Here is a 23,508-nt window from a genome sequence, read left to right as displayed (position 1 = left end):
AAGGAAGAGGTAGTTGTGGCAGTGTACACATGTTTAAAGAGAAACTGAATAAATATGGTTATGGAGACAGGACAAAATGAACTTTGGCTCATGCTCTGTACAATATAACTAAGTAAAAACCTAGGTAAATACACACACACACACACACACACACACACACACACACACACACACACACACACACACACACACACACACACATACACACACACACCAGCCAGCTCTTCAGATGTGAGTGCTAGAGCTCCTGAAGATAAAAGCTACTGGATCTGAACAAAACAACAAGGCCTAGTAATGTATATGCAAGGGTGAGAAGGGGTTATAGTGTCCTGTCTTTAAATTTAATACATAAAGGAGTATTTTGAGGTTAAAAGAAATGGAAGGAAAAGAAGATCTAGGTGGTGCCACCAGTCGTGATGTGTTTGTAAACAAACTGAGTGAGGAGATGAGACAGAAGGTGCGTTGTATTGAAATCCCTGTGGGCTTGAGACAATTGGTGGAGGCAGGTAGAGAAAGTGACTTTTCAAGATTCAGAGAGGAAAAAGGAAATATGAGGAGGATAATCATTGTAGAGAAAGAAATAAGGTGCATGAGGGAACTGATCTCTGGCATTCTGGAAAAGCAGAACAAACTTATTATGGAAAACAAAGAATTGAGGAAAAAGTATAGTGAATGTGAGAGTGCTCTAAAGATGAACAATGAGATGAAAGAGGCAATGGAGGAACTAAAGAAAGAAAATGAGACTCTCAAGACTAAGTGTAATGAATATGAAGTAACTCTGCAGAGGCTGCAAGAAAAGGTGGAGGATAGTGCAGGAAAAGTGGAAGGGGTAGTATGTGAAACCAAACTGGAGGAACTGAGAAAAGGTGAACAATGAAATGAAAGAGGCAATGGAGGAACTAAAGAAAGAAAATGAGACTCTCAAGACTAAGTGTAATGAATATGAAGTAACTCTGGAGGGGCTGCAAGAAAAGGTGCAGGAAAAGTGGAAGGGGCAGTATGTGAAACCAAACTGGAGGAACTGAGAAATGCCTGGAAGAAAAAAACATGAGGATAAAAAAGTGAGCTTCACAGAGGTGATTAAAAAACAAATACAGGAAAAGACCAAGGACACAGTAATTCAGGTAATTAAAGAAAAAGAGGTTTTGGTGAGAGACACAGTGGATAAGAAGAAATGTATGGTCTTTTTTGGACTGCAAGAGAAGAAAAACCCAGTAAAGTCTGTCTGAGAGAGAGAAGGAGCTGGTAAGAAAAATTATTACTATGGTCCAAGATGAGGAACAGGGACTGGAACGAGAAGTGGAAGAAGCATACAGAATTGGAAAATATAATGGAGGTAAAAGACCATTGAAAGTGAGGATGAGATCCCAAGTTGCAGTAGAGGAGATCCTAGCAAGAACTGGGAAGCTGGCTGAAAGTTTGAAATGCAAGAATATTTGGGTAAAAGGAGATATGAACTTGAAGAAAATGAAAAAGACGGGAATCTGAGAAATGAAGTTAAGGAAAAAAACAAGAGAAGGACAGAGACCAAGAAGAGGAAAGTTTACTGGAGGGTCCTAGATATGAGACTAAGGAAATGGTATATTTGGGAAAGGGAACAAGAAATGAAAGAACCACAGCAGCAGACAGAGAAATTGCATGTGGTGGGAGAAGTAGCACATCAAGAGTAATGTATAAAAACATAGACGGGTTACTTTCAGGTGTACTGGAAGTGAGAGATTACTTAAAGGAAAAAAGACCAGATGTGTTATGCCTAACCAAGACAAAGTTAAAAGAGGAAGTCCACTTAAGTTTTTTAAGGAAGAGGGATATAATTATTGGAGGAGAGATAGAAAGGGAAAAGGAGGAGGAGGGACACTGATAATGGTTCAAGATGATATATATATGAAAGAAGTGCAATATGGAGATGGCATGGTGGAGGTCATAGGTCATAGGTATAACAATCAGGACCAGTGGTAGAGAAAGGAGGAGGATCATATTAACATATGTGCCACTGAAGACTAATACATGGAGGCTGGAGGGACACAAGAAATGCAAGAGGAAGTGTTGAAGTGCCTAGACAACATGATAAGGAAGGACAGTACAATACTACTAGTGGGAGACTTTAACTGCAAAAATGTAAGCTGGGAGGAGATGGAAGTTAATGGAAATGCTGGACCGTGGAGTGAAGAAATGCTACAGTTAGCTATGGTGAATACAATGGACCAATGGGTGGAGGAATTTACAAGATACAGAGGGGAGAACGAACCATCTATGCTAGACCTAGTATTCACAAAAAAAAAAAAAAAACAGAACCCAATCCAACCATTAAATACTTAAGCCCAATGGGAAAAAGTGACCATGTGGTGTTAGAAGTGGTACTGCAAGATTGGGAGGTTCTACCTTGTAAGTATTATAAAAATGGGAGACTAATTCATGCAAAGACAAATTTTACAGTTAAAAAAATTCTTCAGGAGTACTGACTGGAAGGGACTTGTGGGAGGTAAGACAGTGCAAAAGAAATACAGAACATTCCTGGAAAAGTACAATGAGGGTGTGCATAAGTATGTACCTGTATATAAAGTAAGGAGGAGCAAACATATTTGGTATAATGCCAGATGTGCAGAAGCTAAGAAAAGAAAGGATATAGCTTGGAAGAAACTGAAGAAGCAAAGAAATGAAAATAATAGAAAGAAGTATAAGGAGGCAGGGAATGAGTATGTTAGAATAAGAGAGGAGAAATTATTTGAAAAGGATGTGGTAAAGAAATGTGAAGAAGAGCCCAAGCTTTTTTACAGATATATCAATGGAAAGATGACAAGCAGAGAGACCATTAACAAGATAATAAAGGAAGGAAGGATATATCAAACAGCAGAAGAGATGAGTGAAATTATGAATGAGTGTTTCAGATCTTTGTTCAATGTGGAAGCAGATTTTACAGAACCAAATAAGGAGGTGAGGAAAGGGGGGATTACGGGAAGTATTGGTGCAGAAACATGAAACTGGCAAATTGTTAGAGAAGTTGGATGTCAGGGAAGCAATGGGGCCTGATGGAGTGTCAGGTTGGACACTAAAGGAATGTAGATAACAAGTAGTGGAGCCAATTTGGGATGTGATTAACAGCTCACTGATAGAGGGAAGAGTACCAAGAGAGTGGCAGAGAGCAAATATGGTGCCAATACACAAAGGAGGAAAGAGGACTGAGCCATTAAACTATAGACCAGTGTCGCTAACTAGTGTTGTGGGCAAGATCTGTGAAATAGTGATCAAGAAAAAGTGGGTGAAATACTTGGAAGAGAATGAAGTTATAACAAATAGTCAATTTGGTTTCAGAAAAGGAAGGTCATGTGTGACAAATTTACTAAGTTTCTATACAAGAGTAATAGATGAAGTACAAAACAGAGATGGGTGGGTACATGCAGTGTACTTGGACATCAAAAAAGCTTTTGATAAAGTTCCACATAAAAGACTATTGTGGAAGATGAAACATACAGGAGGACTGAGAGGGACAATGATAAAATGGATGAGAGACTACTTAAAGGATAGAGAAGTAAGAACTGTGATCAGGGACACCTGTTCAAGTTTGAGTAATGTAACAAGCGGAGTATGACGGGTCAATGTTAGCACCCATTATGTTCCAAATATACATCAATGATATGCAGGAGGGTTTGACCAGTTATATTAATCTGTTTGCTGATGATCCAAAATTGTTAAGAGTAATAAAGAGCCATGTTGATTGTATGGAGTTGCAAAGAGATACTGACAAGATTTATGGGTGGAGCAAGAGGTGGAAACTGGAATTCAATGCTAAGAAATGCCATGTGATGGAATTGGGAAAGAGTAAAAGAAGACCTGCATGGGACTATAAAATGGGGGAGGAAGTAATAATGAGAAGCTAGGAGGAAAAAGACCTAGGAGTGGTTTTTCAAGATACCCTGACCCCAGAACAGCATATAAATGAGATTTGGCTTGATGTACAGGATGTTAATAAATATTAGGGTGGCATTTCAGTACATGGATAAGACTATGATGAAAAAATTATAGGCACTATGCCACGTCCCAGATTGGAATATGCAGGAGTGGTGTGGTCTCTGCATGTGAAGAAAGACACAAAGAAGTTGGAAAGAATTCAGAGGGCAACTACAAGGATGGTACCGGAGCTGAAAGATCTAACGTACAAAGAGAGGTTGAAGGAAATGGGACTGCCAACTTTGCAAGTTAGAAGAGAAAGAGATCTATTTAATAATGGTGCTTAAAATAGTTAACTGCATTGAGAAGATAAATAAGCAGGATATAATGTTGCTGGAAGATGAAGCTGGATGGATGAGAGGGCACTCAAAGATGATCAGGAAGAGTCAGTGTTTGAGGGACATCAAGAAGTGCAGTTTTCCACAGAGAACTGTGGATATCTGGAATGGTCTAAATGAAGAGGTTGTTACAGCACCAAACATGCATAAATTTAAGGAAATGCTGGATAAATATAGATATGGAGACAGGATACTATGAGCCCCACTTGAACCCTGTATTATATAACTAGGTAAATACAACTAAGTAAATACACACACATGTCACAGGATCAATTGCAATGGTGAAAAAAAAAAAGAGTGAAGTTCCATGTTGGTAAAAAATATGTATAAAAATAATATTTCCTCTCCAACATTAATGTATGAATCAGACCTGGTTATGGAAAAAGACGGTAATAGCCAAGGCTATAATGATGAATAAACTCACATTAGCATTTTCATCAAACTTATCAGCAGTGACAAAATCAACTGGAAAATGCATCTTGACATTCTTCTGTTGGGCCTTTTCCATCAGCTTGTTCACAATCTTGGCACCTTCTTCATCAAACAAAGATGTACCAATCTGCCAAAAAAAATAAATATAAATAATTTTAGTGAAGACCATTATGCCTTAAAGAAGATTAAAAATTATGCTCTACAATACTTAATATTAATATTCTTAATTAACATTCTAATATCTGCTTTCCAGTACACACACACACACACACACACACACACACACACACACACACACACACACGTACCGTTATACAAAGGAGGTAATAAAATGGAACCACTGGATTACAGACCAGTCTCACTCACGAGTATTGTAAGTAAACTCTGTGAAATAGTCATTAAAAACAGATGGGTGCAATATCTTGAACAAGAAAATATAATAACAGAAAAACAATTCGGTTTCAGGAAAGAGAGATCTTGCGTAACAAACTTACTGAGCTTTTATACAAGAGTAATAGATAAACTACAAGAGAGAGATAGTTGGGTTGATACTGTCTATTTAGATCTGAAAAAAGCTTTTGATACAGTTCCACATAAAAGACTGATATGGAAACTGGAACATCGAGGAGGGCTAAAAGGAAAAATACTTAAGTGGATGAAGGATTATCTCCAAGGAAGGGAAATGAGTACAGTAATCAGAGATAATAAATCAAGTTGGTGCGAAGTAACAAGCGGAGTACCACAAGGGTCTGTGTTGGCACCTATAATGTTTCAGGTCTATATAAATGATATGATGGTGGGTTTAAATAGCTACATTAATATGTTTGCAGATGATGCAAAATTGATGAAAGTAATAAAGAACCAAGAGGATTGTGAGGAACTACAGAGGGATATTGATAGAATTTATGAATGGAGTAAACGATGGAAATTAGAATTCAATATAAAGAAGTGCCATGTAATGGAGATGGGAAGAAGTAAAAGGAGACCTTCATGGGAGTATAAGATGGGAGGTATCACAATACCAAAGAGCAAAGAAGAAAAAGACTTGGGAGTAATAATTCAAGACACGCTTTCACCAGAAAAACACATCAATGGAATATTTGGCTCTACATATAATTTGCTAGCAAATATCAGGGTGGCATTTAATTACCTAGACAAAGAAATGATGAAGAAAATCATAACACACATGATACGTCCCAAACTGGAATACGCAGCAGTGGTATGGTCTCCACACAAAAAGAAAGATATAAGGAAATTGGAAAGAATACAAAGAACAGCTACGAAAATGATACCTGAATTGGAAGACCTAAGTTACGAGGAAAGACTGGAAGAAATTGGATTACCAACACTGCAAGAAAGAAGGGAAAGAGGAGACCTGATAACAATGTTCAAATTAGTAAATGGCATGGAGAAGATAGACAGAGATGACCTAGTTGTAAAAGTGGAGGAAGGAGATAGACGTACAAGGGGACATATGAAGAAATTAAAGAAGAGTCATTGTTTGGGAGATATTAAGAAATACAGCTTTCCGCATCGAACGGTTGAAATATGGAATAACTTAAAAGAAGAGGTAGTTGCGGCAAAGAGTGTGCACATGTTTAAAGAGAAATTGGACAAATTCGGGTATGGAGACAGGACTAATTGAGCTTTGGCTCGGACCCTGTATTATACAACTAGGTAAATACAACTAGGTAAATACACACACACACACACACACACACACACACACACACACACACACACATGGCAGAGGTGGAGCTGACAGGAGGTGTTTTCTAGTGTTCTGCATATAGAAGGAAGGAATAACACAAATTGCTCATGGTGGAACAAGATATGTTATGAAGACCCAGGAATACCTAGGTGGTAAATAGGGTGGAAATAAACAGTACCATGAGTATAGTTATCCCATCTCTAGAAAAGTCTGGTTAGGTTTGTTTACATTTTGGACAAATATGGCAGAAGGCAGCACCCCAAGAAAGAGCTTCATTTGAAGGTTTTACTGGAGAAGAAAGAGAACTAAATTATAGACTGCAGTGTAAAAAAAATTTTGCATATGGAAGAAATGATGGAGAAGTTATTGGAGAGAATAAAGACACTGGAGGCACACCAGAAGGAGACAGGTAAAGAGTTGATGATTATTACAGCAAAGTTGATTGGGATAGAAGATAAAAAATGAGAAGTTAAAGGTGGAAAACAACTGTTTAAAGAAACAAATAAAAGAAAAAAGTAGAAACTGTTCAGAAAGGAAATAAGGAAATGAAGGTAAGTGTAAAGGATGTGGAAATGAGGCAAAATAAGTGGTTACATGAAAGTAAATTTAAAGAAGAATCACTAAAGAAAATAATAGAACAACAAGAAAATGAGAAACAAAACCTCAGACAGAAAGTGGTAAATGTTATCAAAGAGTTAGTGTAGAAAAATATAAACAAATAATTGTATTTGGTTTAAAGGAAGAGAAAATAGTAAGCAGAATTCAAAGAGATGAAAAGGAAAAGAACCTATTGTTATTCAACAGGTTCTTTTCCTTTTCCTCTCTTACTGAAGAAAGTGACTGATGAAGACAGTCAGGTAGTAAAGCAAATGGAAGAGTTCCATAGAACTGGGAAATATGAAGAAGAAAAAATGAGACCCATAAGAATAAGGTCTGCAACACAGGTACAAGCAGAAGAGGTAATTAATGGGTCTAGGAGGTTGTCTGTAGATTAAAAATATAAGAATGTATGGATAAACAGGGATATGGATGAGATTGAAAGGTTGAAGCAAAAAGAAGCTGGTAAATGAGGCTAAACAAGAAAATGAACAATGAACAAAAGAGAAGTTTTTCTGAGAATAAAGAAATGGTACATCAAACAGTAAGTAAAGTATGTTATACTAATGTAAATGGATTAATGTCAACAAAGATGGAATTAAATGTTATAAACAGAACCGCACCGGATGTTATTGTATTATGTGAGACAAAATGGAAAAAATGAATGGGGAACTCCTGACATTGGTGATGATAAATATGATTTATGGATGAAAAATTGAAGTAACAAGGGAGAAGGGGGTGTGATCATTCTGACTAAAAAAATGTGTTAAAAGGGGAGAGGGTAATAAAAAGTGAAGACAAGTCTGAAATTCTACAAGTGATGATTGGAAGTGGAAATGGAAGGATAATGAACTATGTAGGAGTGTATGTGCCACCTGTGACCAATGCTTGGCGAAAAGAAGAGCATGAAGAGATGTTGGTAGATGTGTTAAAAGGTCTTGAAAAGATAGTGATGGAAAGGAAATATAGTTATTGTTGGTGATTTTAATTGTAAGGAGATAAATTGGGAGACGCTGACAACTACTGGAAGTGAGAATTCATGGAGTAATAAACTATTAAACTGAGTGTTGGAAAACTTGATGACTTAATGGGTTGATTGTGATACCAGATTTAGTGGAAGAGATAAACCATCAAGACTTGATTTAGTGTTTACCAAGGACATGGAAATTATTGGAACTATACACTATGATAGCCCTCTAGGTAAAAGTGATCATCTGTTGTTGGAATTTAACTTGAAAAATGAAAATGTAATCATTGATGAAAATTATAAAGTGAAAAGATTTAAATATAGTAAATGCTGACTTTGAAAAATAAAAAAAAAATACTTTGTTGCTGTGGACTGGGAAGACTTTGAAGACGCAGATGTTCAAGGAAAATGGGATGAATTTATAAGGATATATAATTCTGCTGTGGAGAAATTTGTACCTAAAGGAGGAGTAAGATGCAGAAAGGGTAAGAAATGGTTCAATACAAAATGCAAAGAGGCTACAAATTGCAACCTAAATGCTTGGAATAGATGGAAGAAGAGGAAAACTGAGAGCAGATGGGAGGAATACATTGATGCTAGAAATAAGTATGTTGAGATAATAAGAATGGAGAAAAGAAACTATGAAAGAGATATAATAGATAAGTGTATAAATGAACCCAAACTGTTCTTTAGACATATTAATTGAAAGATGAAGAAGGAAGGTGCATCAAGATTGAAAGTTAAAGGAAAAATCTACGAGGATGCACAGAACACGGCAGAGGTTACGAACAATAGTTTCAAATCGGTATTTACTGTGGAAGGGGAGTTTGATGCTGGAAGGGATAAGCTGGTGAGGAATATACTAAGTACAGTCCCAGTCAGTTATGAGGAAATACTTAAGATGATGGAAGAACTTGATGTAAATAAAGCAACTGGTCCAGATGGAGTATCAAACTGGATATTGAAGGAATGTAGAGAACAACTGGCTGATAAAATTTAGTCTAGTCACAGGGAAGAGTACCGAAAGATTGGAAGAGAGCAAATATTACACCAATATTCAGAGGAAATAAGGAAAACTTAATAAATTATAGACCAATAATAGACCTGTGTCCTTGACTAGTGTTGTAGGAAAACTATGTGAAAGAACAATAAAGGAAAGATGGATAGAACATTTGGAAAGAGATAAAGTTTTGGCAAGTTGTCAATCTGGATTTAGGAGGGGAAGATCATGCTCCATGAACTTTTTGTCCTTTTATTCAAGGATAATCGATATTGTGCAGGAAAGAGACGGGTGGGTGGATGGTGTCTACTTAGACTTAAAGAAAGCGTTTGACAAAGTACCAAACCAAAGATTGCAATGGAAGATAAAAAATTATGGAAAATTGGAGGAAGACTGCTGGAGTGGGTGGAGGATTATCTGGATGGTAGAGAGATGAGAACACTAATACAAGACCAGAATTTATCTTGGCTGAAAGTAACTAGTGGTGTCCCACAGGAGTCAGTGTTGGGACTGATAATGTTTGTAATATATGTGAATGACATAAATGAAGAATTAGACAGTTATATGAACTTATTTGCAGATGATACTAAGCTGATGAGAAAGCTAGCAAATGTAAATGACTATGGTACTGTAAGATGATTTAAATAAGATAAATAGATGGAGTAAATCTTGGCAAAAGGAATTAAATTTAAGTAAATGTAAAGTAATGGAGTTTGGTGATAGTAAGAAAAGAATACAATATCAATATGAGATGTATAATGTGAAGTTAAGAAATCAAAAGAGGAAGTGGATTTGGGAGTAACAGTTGCTGAAAATCTGACTCCGGACTGACACATTGATAAAATTACTGGAGAGACGATGAATTTGTTAAAAAGAATAAGAATGGCATTCTTATATATAGATGAAGGATTGATAAAAAAGTTGTTGATTTCCATGATAAGACCAAAATTGGAATATGCAGCAGTGGTGTGGTCTCCTCATATAAAGAGTAATATTATAAAATTAGAAAGAGTACGAAGAATAGTCACTAAGATGGTTATGGAGTTGAGTAAGTCAACCTATAGAGAGATTAAGAATGATGAAAATTCCTACCCTTGAAAATAGGAGAGAAAAGAGAGAGAGAGAGGGGATTTAATAAACATCTATAGAATCATAAATGGTATGGAAAATGTGGACAAAGAATGTTTTATAAATTTAGACACACAGAGTACAAGGGAACACAGTACAAACTTGAAGTTAACTGTAGAAGAGGCATCAAAAAGTATAGTTTTCCTCACATAAGTGTGAACAAATGGAATGAACTCAGTGAAGACATTGTCAATGCTGTAACTGCCCATGCTTTTAAGACCAAACTGGATAGATATAGAGACAGGATACTATGAGATTACTCCCCTCCCATAAACCACAACTAGGTAAATACAACTAGGTAAAAAATACACACACACACACACACACACACACACACACACACACACACACACACACACACAACTATATCCTCAAATTCCTGGACTAAAAGGGGAGAACAGCTGTCCAGGAATCACTAAAGCTTGAGAATCACAAAAGTTCCAATCTCATTCTTCCTCTACAACCTCCTCTTACACCTTGCTCAGAGGATGTAATGCCAAAAAAGTGCCGTTCTGGTTCTGGTTGAAGGTTAAGAGGTTAAGCCTTTGCATTGGCATATCCCTCATACAGTCTTCTTTATGATTTCTTTTTGTGGTCTGGTCTAGTTTCTCTAGAATACCTTTTTTTTTTTCTTTTTAATGTAAGAGGATCACTGGCTAACGGCAACAAAATTTTTTTAATAAAAAGGCCCACTTAAGTGCCAGTTCCCAAAGTGATGCCAAATAGAAAAATCAAATAACAGAGGATAAGTGTCTTGAAACCTCCCTTTTGAAAGAGTTAAATCATAAGAAGGAGGAAATACATTAGCAGGGAATTCAAGAGTTTACCAAAGAAAGGGATGAATGATTGAGAATACTGGTTAACTCTTGCATTAGAGAGGTGGACAGAATAGGGGTGAGAGAAAGTAGAAAGCAAAATCTGAAAAGCAGTTAGTGTGAAAACAGTGGTAGAAGACAGCAAGAGATGCAACACTGCAGTGATGAGAGAGAGCCTGAAGATTGTCAGTTAGAGGAGAGGAGTTGATAAGATGAAAAGCTTTTGATTCCACCCTGTCTAAAAGAGCAGTACGAGTAGAACTCTCCAGTGAAGCATACTCCATACATGAATGGTTAAGGCCCCTGTACAGAGTTAGCAATTGTAGGTGAGAATAAAAGGCAGAGACAACTCAGAATGTCTTACTTCATGGAAGCTGTTTTAGCTAGAGATGAGATATGAAGTTTCCAGTTCACATTATAAGTAAAAGACAAACTGAGAATGTTCAGTCTAGAGGAGGGGCACAAATGAGTGTCATTGAAAAAGAGGGAATAGTTATCTGGAATGTTGTATTGAGTTGATGGAAGAACTGAATTTTTGAGACATTGAATATTACTAAGTTTGCTCTGCCCTACTCAGAAATTTTAGAGAGATGAAAAGTCAGGCATTCTGTGGCTACCTTGCATCAGCTGTTTAATTCCTGAAAGACTAGATGTCTATGAAAAGATGTGGAAAAGTGCAAGGTGGAATCATCAGTATAAGAGTAGATAGGACAAGAAGTTTGGTTTAGAGGATCAGTGATGAATAACAGGAAGAGAGTGGATGACAGGACAGAACCATGAGGAACACCACTGTCAATAGACTTTGGAGAACAGTGACTGTCTACCACATCAGAATAGAACTGTCAGAAAGGAAATTGAGATGAAGTTATAGAGAGAAGGATAGAAGCTGTAGGAGGATAGACTGGAAATTAAATACAGATTCTATCAAAAGCTTTTGATATGTCTAAGGCAACGGCAAAAGTTTCACTAAAATCCCTAAAAGAGAATAACCAAGACTCTTCCTGTATTTTTTTCCCAACTATAGGTTCACCAACCACAAAATTCACATAATCAGAGCTACATAATGCACCCCAATTTATCACAGATGAGTTTAGGACCACAGATTGCAGAAATTTATTGATGAAGAGATTCATCTTCTCATGCTCTGAATCAGTGACCAGTGCACTATAATCTTCATATGATGTGTGATTCTACTATCAACATTTAGAAAAGGAAACAGAATTTAATCAAATTAAATACAAAAACAATTAAATTATGGAAAGTGCTACTCACTATACTCACTCTGGCTCACTTGGTCCAAAAGCTGTCAGACTGACATTAATACAGAAGGTGGAGCATATCAAGCTTCAAATTAATAAAAACACTGATCTCTCAAAATATCATCCATAATATACAAAAAATAAAATAAATAAATAAATAAATCCAATATACCTCCATGTTTTTGGTGATCTTGAGGAAGGTGAATGCCATACCACCAACAATCATCATCTCATCCACCTTGTCTAACATGTTTTCAATGAGCTGGATCTTGTCCTTCACTTTGGCTCCTCCAAGGATAGCAAGGAAAGGCCTGGAACATAGAATATGCATTATATCATTACTGTCATCACCGTCTTTTTGAGTTATAGAGCTTAAAGATCACAGATCTCAAAATGGTTGGTAGAATTTCAAAAACACCCCCAAAAAATCATACATTATAGTGCCCTATGTTACACTGTTATATTACAGTGCCATGTGAGAATAAAGAGAGCGGATGGAGTTCCTGCAGCTGTAAAGGAGGTGGAAGGTGTGTGGAAGAGGCATTTTGACCATTTAATGAATGAGGAGAGAGTGGGAGAAACAATAACATCTAGAATGGGTGCAAAAGCAAGTAAAGAATGAATGGTTAAGCAGAGGAAGAGATGTACAAAAAAGATAGGGAAAGTGATAGCAAGACAAGGCTGTATATATAGATGAAATAACTGTAGCAATGTTTATGTATGGAAGTGAAGCAATAATCGATTGGATGCCTGCTATATGTGAACAGGTATGGAAGCAAGAATAAGTACTAGATAAGTGGAGAAAGGTGAAGGCTGCAGAAATGAGTAACATTTACAGTGGGATAAATTTGCTTAATGAGTCAGGAAAAGTTTATGGGAGTCCTGACTGAGAGACTGGGGTAAAAGTAAGTGAGGGTTTCAGGAAAGGATAAGTTGTGTGGATCACATTTTTGCAATTAAAATTGTAAAACATGAGTAATTAGGAAATGAGAAATTGTATGCAGCATTCATATAATGACAGAAAGAATAGGGAATCCTTTTAGGATGTTCTCAAAATTTATGGTAAAGGAAGGCAATCGTTGAAAGGAAAAAGGCTTTTGTAAGAATGCAAGTACATATGTGAGGTTGGAATGAATTTTGCTAAAGGGAAAGGCAAGGATGTGAGAGATGTATGGTTGTTTATTATTTTTACAGATGGCTGCACGAGTAAGATGAAGGGTAATGTAGGAAGAGTTGGTGCAGGCCTGAAACATAATGGAGAGGAATGGGGTGTAGTGGCATGTATGTTGACAGATGATACAATTGGGGCATTCACAAAGGTCTGAGTTGGCAGTGATTGCTGGCTGTTTTAATGTAAGACTCAATATATGCTCTCGCAGTTGTCTATAGATAAACATTCTAAAACCACCTTTCCTGATACATCTTGATATAATGGACCTATATGCTACAAAATATTAATCCAAAGTGTTTATCCTAACAGTATCCACAAGATCCAGTGATACAGATACACATACACATACATAGAACAGTTAAATATAAGCTAAATACTCATACCTATGCTCTCAGTGTTTTCACATATATTTCTAGTCTCTTTCTACATATTCAGTTTGAGATATTTCTCCACTGGTTTCTACAGGGACTAATGCTTTATCTGGCAAATCCCAAAGATAAATGAGTAAGTATTTCTTGTGCAACAGGGATACTGTGACTGCCAAAACTGTGCTGAGATGAAAGAACCAGCTGATACCAGACACAATGACTTCTCCAAAACACCAAAAAAAAAAAGCTGAGGCAGGAGATTGCAGTGCTGTTGTAAAACCTCAGTCTATACATGTGCTGTGGTTGACTGCATGAATATATCACAAAAGAAAAACCAAGGTGAGAAAAGATGGGCTGTATTTCTGAAGAACAAAGTGGCATCTTAGAAGACGTTGGGGGACAATATAAACAGACAAGCAGCAACTCAGGGAAAACATTGGGAGACAAGATATAAACAGACTATCTTTACCAATGTCCTGCGAAGATTTTGCATTGAAACATGGTTATTTCTTTCATATGTGCTAGGATTTATAAAGTTTTATATTACAGTGGTACCTCAGTTTATGAGTGCTTTGGGTTACGAGTGTTCTGGGTTATGAGCATTTATTTTCATTTGGGGTTATAAGTGATGTTTTAGGTTATGAGCAACTGCATAGGAGAATGGGAGAGATGGTTCCGCTGATCTGCTCACTCGCTCTCACCTCTCAGCTGGCTGGCTTCACTTGTAGAGGCAACATCCTCACATTTGCTAAGTACTTTTTTGGCCTTTGTGCTTATGTGTGACTATTCATTACTGTAACCATGCCCCCCTGTGAAGAAAGTTGTAAAGTAGGATGCTAAGAAGGAGATGATCAATGTTGAAGTAAAAAAGGAAATAACTGAGAAGCAGGAGAAAGGTGTCTGCGTGGCTGAACGTTCAAAGTTTTACAATAATCAGCAATAAGCTTGCTGATGAAAGGTAGCAGGAATTGGTGCAGGTAATGAGACAGAGCAGCCAGAAGACCTTGCCTGCTCTGCATAATGTGGCTAAGCAGCTGAGGGAGCCCAGACCCTCCCTGGTTCCTCCCAACAGACCCCCAGCCTTCCACTCTTCCTGGCCTCTCATCCCACCTGCCCCTATGGCAGCATGCCACACCACATCCCATCCATACATGCTGCCCAACAATGAGCTGACAATAGTGTCAGCTAATGTGAGAGGGTTTCACACAAACATTGATGAACTCACACACAGTGTTATAATCAGACAAAGGGCTGACATTATGTTTGCGTGAGAAACCTTCCTCGACATCAGTGTGCCACAGACCTATGCCCATGTGCAAGAGTACTCACCATGGTTGAAAAAAACTGTTCCACACATAAAGATACAGTGAATGTCCAGGTGGTGGAGCCTTCAGTGGCCATGCCCAGGGGACTGGAGAAGGTGTCTGACAATGACAGTAAAGGTGTGTTGCTCACTGGCTGTTATTGTCACCCCCTCATAGGGGACAGCAGTGATAGATTTTTTTATAACAAACCTGGATGTTATGTGATAAAGTGGTGATAGTAAGGGATTTAAACAACACACTGTGCAGAACTTCACCACCTTTCCCACACACAGGTCTGGGTTGTCCCTGGACCCAGTAGTGAGGGACCTCCCCACCCACACTGTTCACTGCTCATTGCTGGACTGTGTGGGCACCTCAGAACACATGACTGTGCTCACCAAGCTCCACTTTCATGGGGTTCGTGAGGAGTGCACCACCCGCACCCTATGGAAGTGGGAGGATGCCAACTGGGGAGCAATGTGAGCTGCTCTGAGAGGGATGGACTGGCAGGACGTGCTACATGGTGACACTTACCTGCAGGCTAGATGGCTCACTGAGATTCTCCACACCCTACAGGCCCACTGGGTGCTGCACTCCCAGTACAAAACCAAGGCTTCTGACTAACCCTGGTTTAGGCCTGAGTGTCACACTGCCTCTGGTGCCAAGTACCATGCCTGGCCTACAAGAGGCCACCCAACAGCGCAGAACAGGCAAAGGCATTGTGAGGTAGCCCAGCATATGAGGAATACTCAGGAGTGGGCAGCAGAACAATGGAGGGAGAACCTCAGGGGAAAACTGAGAGGTGGCCAAGTGGGGACAAAGAGGTGGTGGAGCCTTGTGAAAGAGCAGAAAGGCGACAAGTGAGTCACCACCATCCCTTCTCTCATGTGGGAGGATGGCAGCATGGCTCATACCACCTAGGAAAAGGCAAACCTACTGGCCAAGCACAATGCTGGAAGAATATGCATTCCTGACCATGAGAAAACTCCTCCCACTCTCCCAGATAATAAAAAGGCAAATTAATGTCAGTCACAACAAGCAAAGCTGAGGTGAGAAAAATACTTTTAAATCTGGATGAGAAAAAGGCTGTGGGTCCAGATAAAATGAGTCCCTGCCTGTTTTGACTGTGTGCCAGTGAATTGGAACGCCCACTCACCTCACTTTTCAATCAGTGTTTCCAGACTAGCAAGTGACCAAAAACCTGGAAAACTGGCAGTGTTGTGCCAGTGTACAAAACAAAAACAATAAAAATGATGCTAAAAAGTACCACCCTGTGTCCCTAATGCTGGTGCTTAGTAAGGTGATAGAGACCATCATGGCTTTGTGCGTTGCTGAGCACTTCGAATGGCATTACCTGCTCTGCACCAGGCAGTTTGGCTTCAGGCAGGGATGGTCAGTGATTCACCTGCACCTGTTGCTGACAACTGATCTTAGTGCTGCCCTGGACCAAGACCACTGCCATTGTGGTGCTGGACATAGAGAGCGCATTTGACCGGATGTGGCACGCAGCCCTGGTCAACAAACTCAGTGCTGTAGGCGTAAATGGGGCCCTCCTGTCACTCATCAGTGACTCTCTGAGTGACAGGCACCTAAGGTCAAGAGTCTGAGGTTCAGCCCGTCAAAGCAGGTATCCCTCAGGGGAGCTGCCTTGGCCCCCTGCTGTGGAACCTGTATATAAGCGACCTGTTGCACCTCCTCTCCAGCGCCAGGACCTATGAGGATGATCTCATGCTGACCCATAGCTTCGGTTCAGTGGAAGAAGCCACCACTGTGTCCCAGCTCAGCAACACACTGAGCCTCATCACAGCCCCCAGTAGCACATGGCAAGTGAGGTTCACGCCACACAAAACCGAGCTGATTGTCGTCTCCAGGTCGAGGCCAGCTCTGGAGATGCTGATGCCACAAGATGAGGTGGTGCTGTAGGTTACCTACGACCATGGGCTGATCTTCAGGACCCACATCGAGCATCTTGCTAGAGAGGCCTCAGGGAAGCTGGCCTCTCTGAGGAGGATATTAGAGCTCCTGAAAAAGCATGGGTCTAGAAGTGTTATATAAAGCACAAATTAGATCCTTGATGGAGTATGCATGCCTGGCGTGGGGTGGCACAGCCCGAACACACCTCACCCTCCTGGACAAGGTGCAAGAGAGGGAAGCACAGCTCAACAGAGATAACAACACCAGCCATGAGCCACACCTCCACACCCTTTGACACCAGTGGGACATGGCGGGAATCGCGGACACGTATAAGGTGAATTTGTGTCGTGTAAGCCCCCTGCAGGTGCTTTGGCAGCCACCCTGCCAGGCTCAAGTGAACACCTGAGTCATCACCAGTGCTCCCAAGGAACTCCTGTAGCCCTACTGTAGAATGTGGCACCAACAGTGACAGTACATAAACATGTATGTTGGCTGGTGGAACACTATATTAGCCACACAGGTGGACCTGAAAGTGTCTTTTTTTTTTTTTTTTATGCAGAAGGAACACTGGCCAAAGGCAACAAAAATCCAATAAAAAAATGCCCACTGAAATGCCAGTCCCATAAAAGGGTCTAAAGCAGTAGTCAAAAATTGAAGGATAAGTGTCTTGAAACCTCCCTCTTGAAGGAATTCAAGTCATAGGAAGGTGGAAATACAGAAGCAGGCAGGGAGTTCCAGAGTTTACCAGAGAAAGGGATGAATGATTGAGAACACTGGCTAACTCTTGCGTTAGAGAGGTGGACAGAATAGGGGTGAGAGAAAGAAGAAAGTCTTGTGCAGCGATGCCGCGGGAGGAGGGGAGGCATGCAGTTAGCAAGATCAGAAGAGCAGTTAGCATGAAAATAGCGGTAGAAGACAGCTAGAGATGCATCATTGCGGCGATGAGACTGAGGCTGAAGACAATCAATTAGAGGAGAGGAGTTCATGAGACGAAAAGCTTTTGATTCCACCCTGTCTAGAAGAGCAGTATGAGTGGAACCCCCCAGACATGTGAAGCATATTCCATACATGGATGGATAAGGCCCTTGTACAGAGTTAGCAGCTGGGGGGGGGGGATGAGAAAAACTGGTGGAGACATCTCAGAATGCTTAACTTCATAGAAGCTGTTTTAGCTACAGATGAGATGTGAAGTTTCCAGTTTATATTATAAGTAAAGGACCGACTGAGGATGTTCAGTGTAGAAGAGGGGGACAGTTGAGTGTTATTGAAGAAGAGGGGATAGTTGTCTGGAAGGTTGTGTCGAGTTGATAGATGGAGGAATTGAGTTTTTGAGGCATTGAACAATACCAAGTTTGCTCTACCCCAATCAAAAATTTTAGAAAGATCAGAAGTCAAGCGTTCTGTGGATTCCCTGCATGAAATGTTTACTTCCTGAAGGGTTGGATGTCTATGAAAAGATGTGGAAAAGTGCAGGGTAGTATCATCAGCGTAGGAGTGGATAGGACAAGAATTTTGGTTTAGAAGATCATTAATGAATAATAAGAAGAGAGTGGGTGACAAGACAGAACCCTGAGGAACACCACTGTTAATAGATTTAGTAGAAGAACAGTGACCGTCTACCACAGCAGCAATAGAACGGTCAGAAAGGAAACTTGAGATGAAGTTACAGAGAGAAGGATAGAAGCTGTAGGAGGGTAGTTTGGAAATCAAAGTTTTGTGCTAGACTCTATCAAAAGCTTTTGATATGTCCAAGGCAACAGTAAAACTTTCACCAAAATCTCTAAAAGAGGATGACTAAGACTCAGTAAGGAAAGCCATACTGGCGATCAGATAGAAGGTTGTGAAGTGATAGATGTTTAAAAATCTTCCTGTTGAGGATATATTAAAAAACTTTAGATAGGCAGGAAATTAAAGCAATAGGACGGTAGGTTAAGGAATAAGAACAGTCACCCTTTTTAGGAACAGGCTGAAAGTAGCCAAACTTCCAGCAAGGAGGAAAGCTTGATGTTGACAGACAGAACTGAAAGAGTTTGACTAGGCAAGGTGGAAGCATGGAGGCACAGTTTTGGAGAACAATAGGAGGGACCCCATCAGGTCCATAAGCCTTCTGAGGGTTTAGGCTAGCAAGGGCATGGAAAACATCATTGCAAAGAATTTTAATAGGTAGCATGATTTAATAGGTAGCACTGCTAACTCTGTACAAGGGCCTTATCGTCCATGTATGGAATATGCTTCACATGTCTGTGGGGATTCCACTCATACTGCTCTTCTAGACAGGGTGGAATCAAAAGCTTTTCGTCTCATCAACTCGTCTCCTCTAACTGACTGTCTTCAGCCTCTCTCTCACTGCCACAATGTTGCATCTCTAGCTGTCTTCTACCACTATTTTCATGCTAACTGCTCTTCTGATCTTGCTAACAGCATGCCTCCCCTCCTTCCGCGACCTCCCAGCACAAGACTTTCTTCCTTCTCTCACCCCTATTTTGTCCACCTCTCTAACGCAAGAGTTAACCAGTATTCTCAATCATTCATCCCTTTTGCTGGTAAACTCTGGAACTCCCTGCCTGCTTCTGTATTTCCACCTTCCTATGACTTGAATTCCTTCAAGAGGGAGGTTTCAAGACACTTATTCATCAATTTTTGACTACTGCTTTGACCCTTTTATGTGACTGGCATTTCAGTGGGCATTTTTTTTTATTGAATTTTTGTTGCCCTTGGCCAGTGTCCTTCCTACATATAAAAAAAAAAAATGTAGTCAGAGGGTGGAGGAGAGGGAGGAACAAGCCCAGAATCGTCCGAGGTAGAGTTTTTAACAAAGGTTTGAGCGAAGAGTTCAGCTTTAGAAATAGATGTGATAGCAGTGGTGCCATCTGGTTGAAATAAAGGAGGAAAAGAAGAAGCAAAGTTATTGGAGATATTTTTGGCTAGATGCCAGAAGTCACGAGGGGAGTTAGATCTTGAAAGGTTTTGGCACTTTGTTAATGAAGGAGTTTTTGGCTAGTTGCGGGACAAACTTGGCACGATTCCAGGCAGAAATATAAAGTGCATGAGATTCTGGTGATGGAAGGCTTAAATACCTTTCGTGGGCCACTTCTCTATCATGTATAGCATGAGAACAAGCTGTGTTAAACCAAAGTTTGGAAGGTTCAGGTCAAGAAAAAGAGTGAGGAATGTATGCCTCCATGCCAGACACTATCACCTCTGTTATGCGCTCAGCACACAAAGACAGGTCTCTGACACAGAAGCAGTAGTCATTCCAAGGAAAATCAGCAAAATACCTCCTCAGGTCCCCAAACTAGCAGAGGCAAAACGCCAGAGGCACCTTCGCTTAGGGGGATCCTGAGGAGAGACTGGAGAGATAGGACAAGATACAGATATGAGATTGTGATCGGAGGAGCCCAATGGAGAAGAAAGGGTGACAGCATAAGCAGAAGGATTAGAGGTCAGAAAAACGTCAAGAATGTTGGGCGTATCTTCAAGATGGTCAAGAATAAGAGTAGGCTGTTGCACCAATTGCTCTAGATCATAGAGGATAGCAAAGTTGAAGGCTAGTTCACCAGGAAGGTCAATGAAGGGAGAGAAAAGCCAAAGCTGGTGGTGAACATTGAAGTCTCCAAGAATGGAGATCTCTGCCAAAGGGAAGAGGATCAGAATGTGCTCCATTTTGGAAGTTAAGTAGTGAAAGAATTTCTTATAGTCAAAGGAGTTAGGTGAGAGGTATACAGCACAGATAAATTTAGTTTGAGAGTGACTCTGTAGTCGTAGCCAGATGGTGGAAAACTCAGAAGATTCAAGAGCGTGGGCACGAGAGCAGGTTAAGTCATTCCTCACATAAACCCAACATTGAGCTTTGGATTGAAAATGAGGATAGAGAAAGTAAGAGGGAACAGAAAAGGGGCTACTGTCAGTTGCTTCAGACACCTGAGTTTCATTGAGGAAAAGAAGATGAGGTTTAGAAGAGGAGAGGTGGTGTTCTACAGATTGAAAATTAGATCTTAGACCACGAATGTTGCAGAAGTTAATGAAGAAAAAGCTGAGGGGTGTGTCAAGACACTTAATTTCGTTGACAGAAAGGCAGGAGGCAGTAGACCCCTGCCGAAACGATAATTACTCTCAGTGAGGTCTAAAGCACTGTTCAGGGGGTGCTGTGAACTTATCATTAAACCCAGCTGTGACCTCACTGAACGTTTCCCTTTGTGTCTCACAACACAAGGGGGTAGTCACAGCCTGTCCTCTAAAGACAACTCTCTTCCTCCACACAAAACTACAAGCACCTAATAACACACACACCCTTCACTCAAAAAATTTTAAAATCATGGCGACTCCTACACCAGCCTCGGAGTCCCCATCTGGGGAGGGGACCATAAATGTCCCCAGGTCGGACTGCCTTTCCGTCGACGACCCTAAGTGTCTTGACACCCCCCTCAACTTTTTCTTCATTAACTTCTGCAACATTCGCGGTCTAAGATCTAATTTTCAATCTGTAGAACACCACCTCTCCTCTTCTAAACCTCATCTTCTTTTCCTCACTGAAACTCAGGTGTCTGAGGCAACTGACAGTAGCCCCTTTTCTGTTCCCTCCTACTTTCTCTATCCTCATTTTCGATCCAAAGCTGGATGCTGCGTTTATGTGCGCAATGACTTAACCTGCTCTCGTGCCCACGCTCTTGAATCTTCCGAGTTTTCCACCATCTGGCTACGACTACAGAGTCATTCTCATACTAAATTTATCTGTGCTGTATACCTCTCTCCTAACTCCTCTGACTATAAGAAATTCTTTGACTACTTAACTTCCAAAGTGGAGCACATTCTGACCCTCTTCCCTCTTGCAGAGATCTCCATTCTTGGAGACTTCAATGTTCACCACCAGCTTTGGCTTTCCTCTCCCTTCACTGACCATCCTGGTGAACTAGCCTACAACTTTGCTATCCTCCATGACCTAGAGCAATTGGTGCAACACCCTACTCGTATTCCTGACCGTCTTGGAGATACGCCCAACATTCTTGACCTTTTCCTGACCTCTAATCCTTCTGCTTATGCTGTCACCCATTCTTCTCCGTTGGGCTCCTCCGATCACAATCTCATATCTTTATCTTGTCCTATCACTCCAATCCCTCCTCAGGATCCCCCTAAGCGAAGGTGCCTCTGGCGTTTTGCCTCTGCTAGTTGGGGGGACCTGAGGAGGTATTTTGCTGATTTTCCTTGGAATGACTACTGCTTCCGTGTCAGAGACCCGTCTTTGTGTGCTGAGCGCATAACAGAGGTGATAGTGTCTGGCATGGAGGCGTACATTCCTCACTCTTTTTCTCGTCCTAAACCTTCTAAACCTTGGTTTAACACAGCTTGTTCTCGTGCTATACATGATAGAGAGGTGGCCCACAAAAGGTACTTAAGCCTTCCTTCACCAGAATCTCATGCACTTTATATTTCTGCCCGGAACCATGCCAAGTCTGTTCTCCAACTAGCCAAAAACTCCTTCATTAACAGAAAATGTCAAAACCTTTCAAGATCTAACTCCCCTCGTGATTTCTGGCATCTAGCCAAAAATATCTCCAATAACTTTGCTTCTTCTTTCCCTCCTCTACTTCAACCAGATGGCACCACTGCTATCACATCTATTTCTAAAGCTGAACTCTTTGCTCAAACCTTTGCTAAAAACTCTACCTTGGGCTTGTTCCTCCCTCTCCTCCACCCTCTGACTACTTCATGCCACGTATTAAAATTCTTCGTAATGATGTTTTCCATGCCCTCGCTGGCCTAAACCCTCGGAAGGCTTATGGACCTGATGGGGTCCCTCCTATTGTTCTCCGAAACTGTGCCTCCGTGCTTACACCTTGCCTAGTCAAACTCTTTCAGCTCTGTCTGTCAACATCTACCTTTCCTTCTTGCTGGAAGTTTGCCTACATTCAACCTGTTCCTAAAAAGGGTGACCGCTCTAATCCCTCAAACTACCGTCCTATTGCTTTAATTTCCTGCTTATCTAAAGTTTTTGAATCTATCCTCAACAGGAAGATTCTTAAACATCTATCACTTCACAACCTTCTATCTGATCGCCAGTATGGGTTCCGTCAAGGCCGCTCTACTGGTGATCTTCTGGCTTTCCTTACTGAGTCTTGGTCATCCTCTTTTAGAGACTTTGGTGAAACTTTTGCTGTTGCCTTGGACATATCAAAAGCCTTTGATAGAGTCTGGCACAAAGCTTTGATTTCCAAACTACCCTCCTACGGTTTCTATCCTTCTCTCTGTAACTTCATCTCAAGTTTCCTTTCTGACCGTTCTATTGCTGCTGTGGTAGACGGTCACTGTTCTTCTCCTAAATCTATTAACAGTGGTGTTCCTCAGGGTTCTGTCCTGTCACCCACTCTCTTCTTACTATTCATTAATGATTTTCTAAACCAAACTTCTTGTCCTATCCACTCCTATGCTGATGATACCACCCTGCACTTTTCCACGTCTTTTCATAGACGTCCAACCCTTCAGGAGGTAAACATATCACGCAGGGAAGCCACAGAGCGCCTGACTTCTGATCTTTCTAAAATTTCTGATTGGGGCAGAG

General features: G+C 40.4%; 1 protein-coding gene across 3 annotated transcripts in view; it reads right to left on the bottom strand.

The window, feature by feature from the left end:
- Window positions 1-23,508, bottom strand: part of LOC135110857 (phosphoglycerate kinase 1-like) — a 66,723-nt gene that overhangs the window by 16,172 nt on the left and 27,043 nt on the right. For all 3 annotated transcript variants that reach the window (XM_064023465.1, XM_064023468.1, XM_064023467.1), the window contains 2 exons: window positions 12,368-12,506; window positions 4,711-4,845 (listed from right to left, as the gene is read on the bottom strand). In XM_064023465.1, the coding sequence (XP_063879535.1) occupies window positions 4,711-4,845; window positions 12,368-12,506 (274 nt within the window). The remainder of the gene's footprint in view (window positions 1-4,710; window positions 4,846-12,367; window positions 12,507-23,508) is intronic.

Source organism: Scylla paramamosain, chromosome 21 (assembly GCF_035594125.1).
Source record: "Scylla paramamosain isolate STU-SP2022 chromosome 21, ASM3559412v1, whole genome shotgun sequence".
NCBI classification, from domain to species: Eukaryota; Metazoa; Arthropoda; class Malacostraca; order Decapoda; family Portunidae; genus Scylla; species Scylla paramamosain.
Note: the sequence above shows the minus strand (reverse complement) of the source record. Positions and strands in the feature narration are given on the sequence as shown.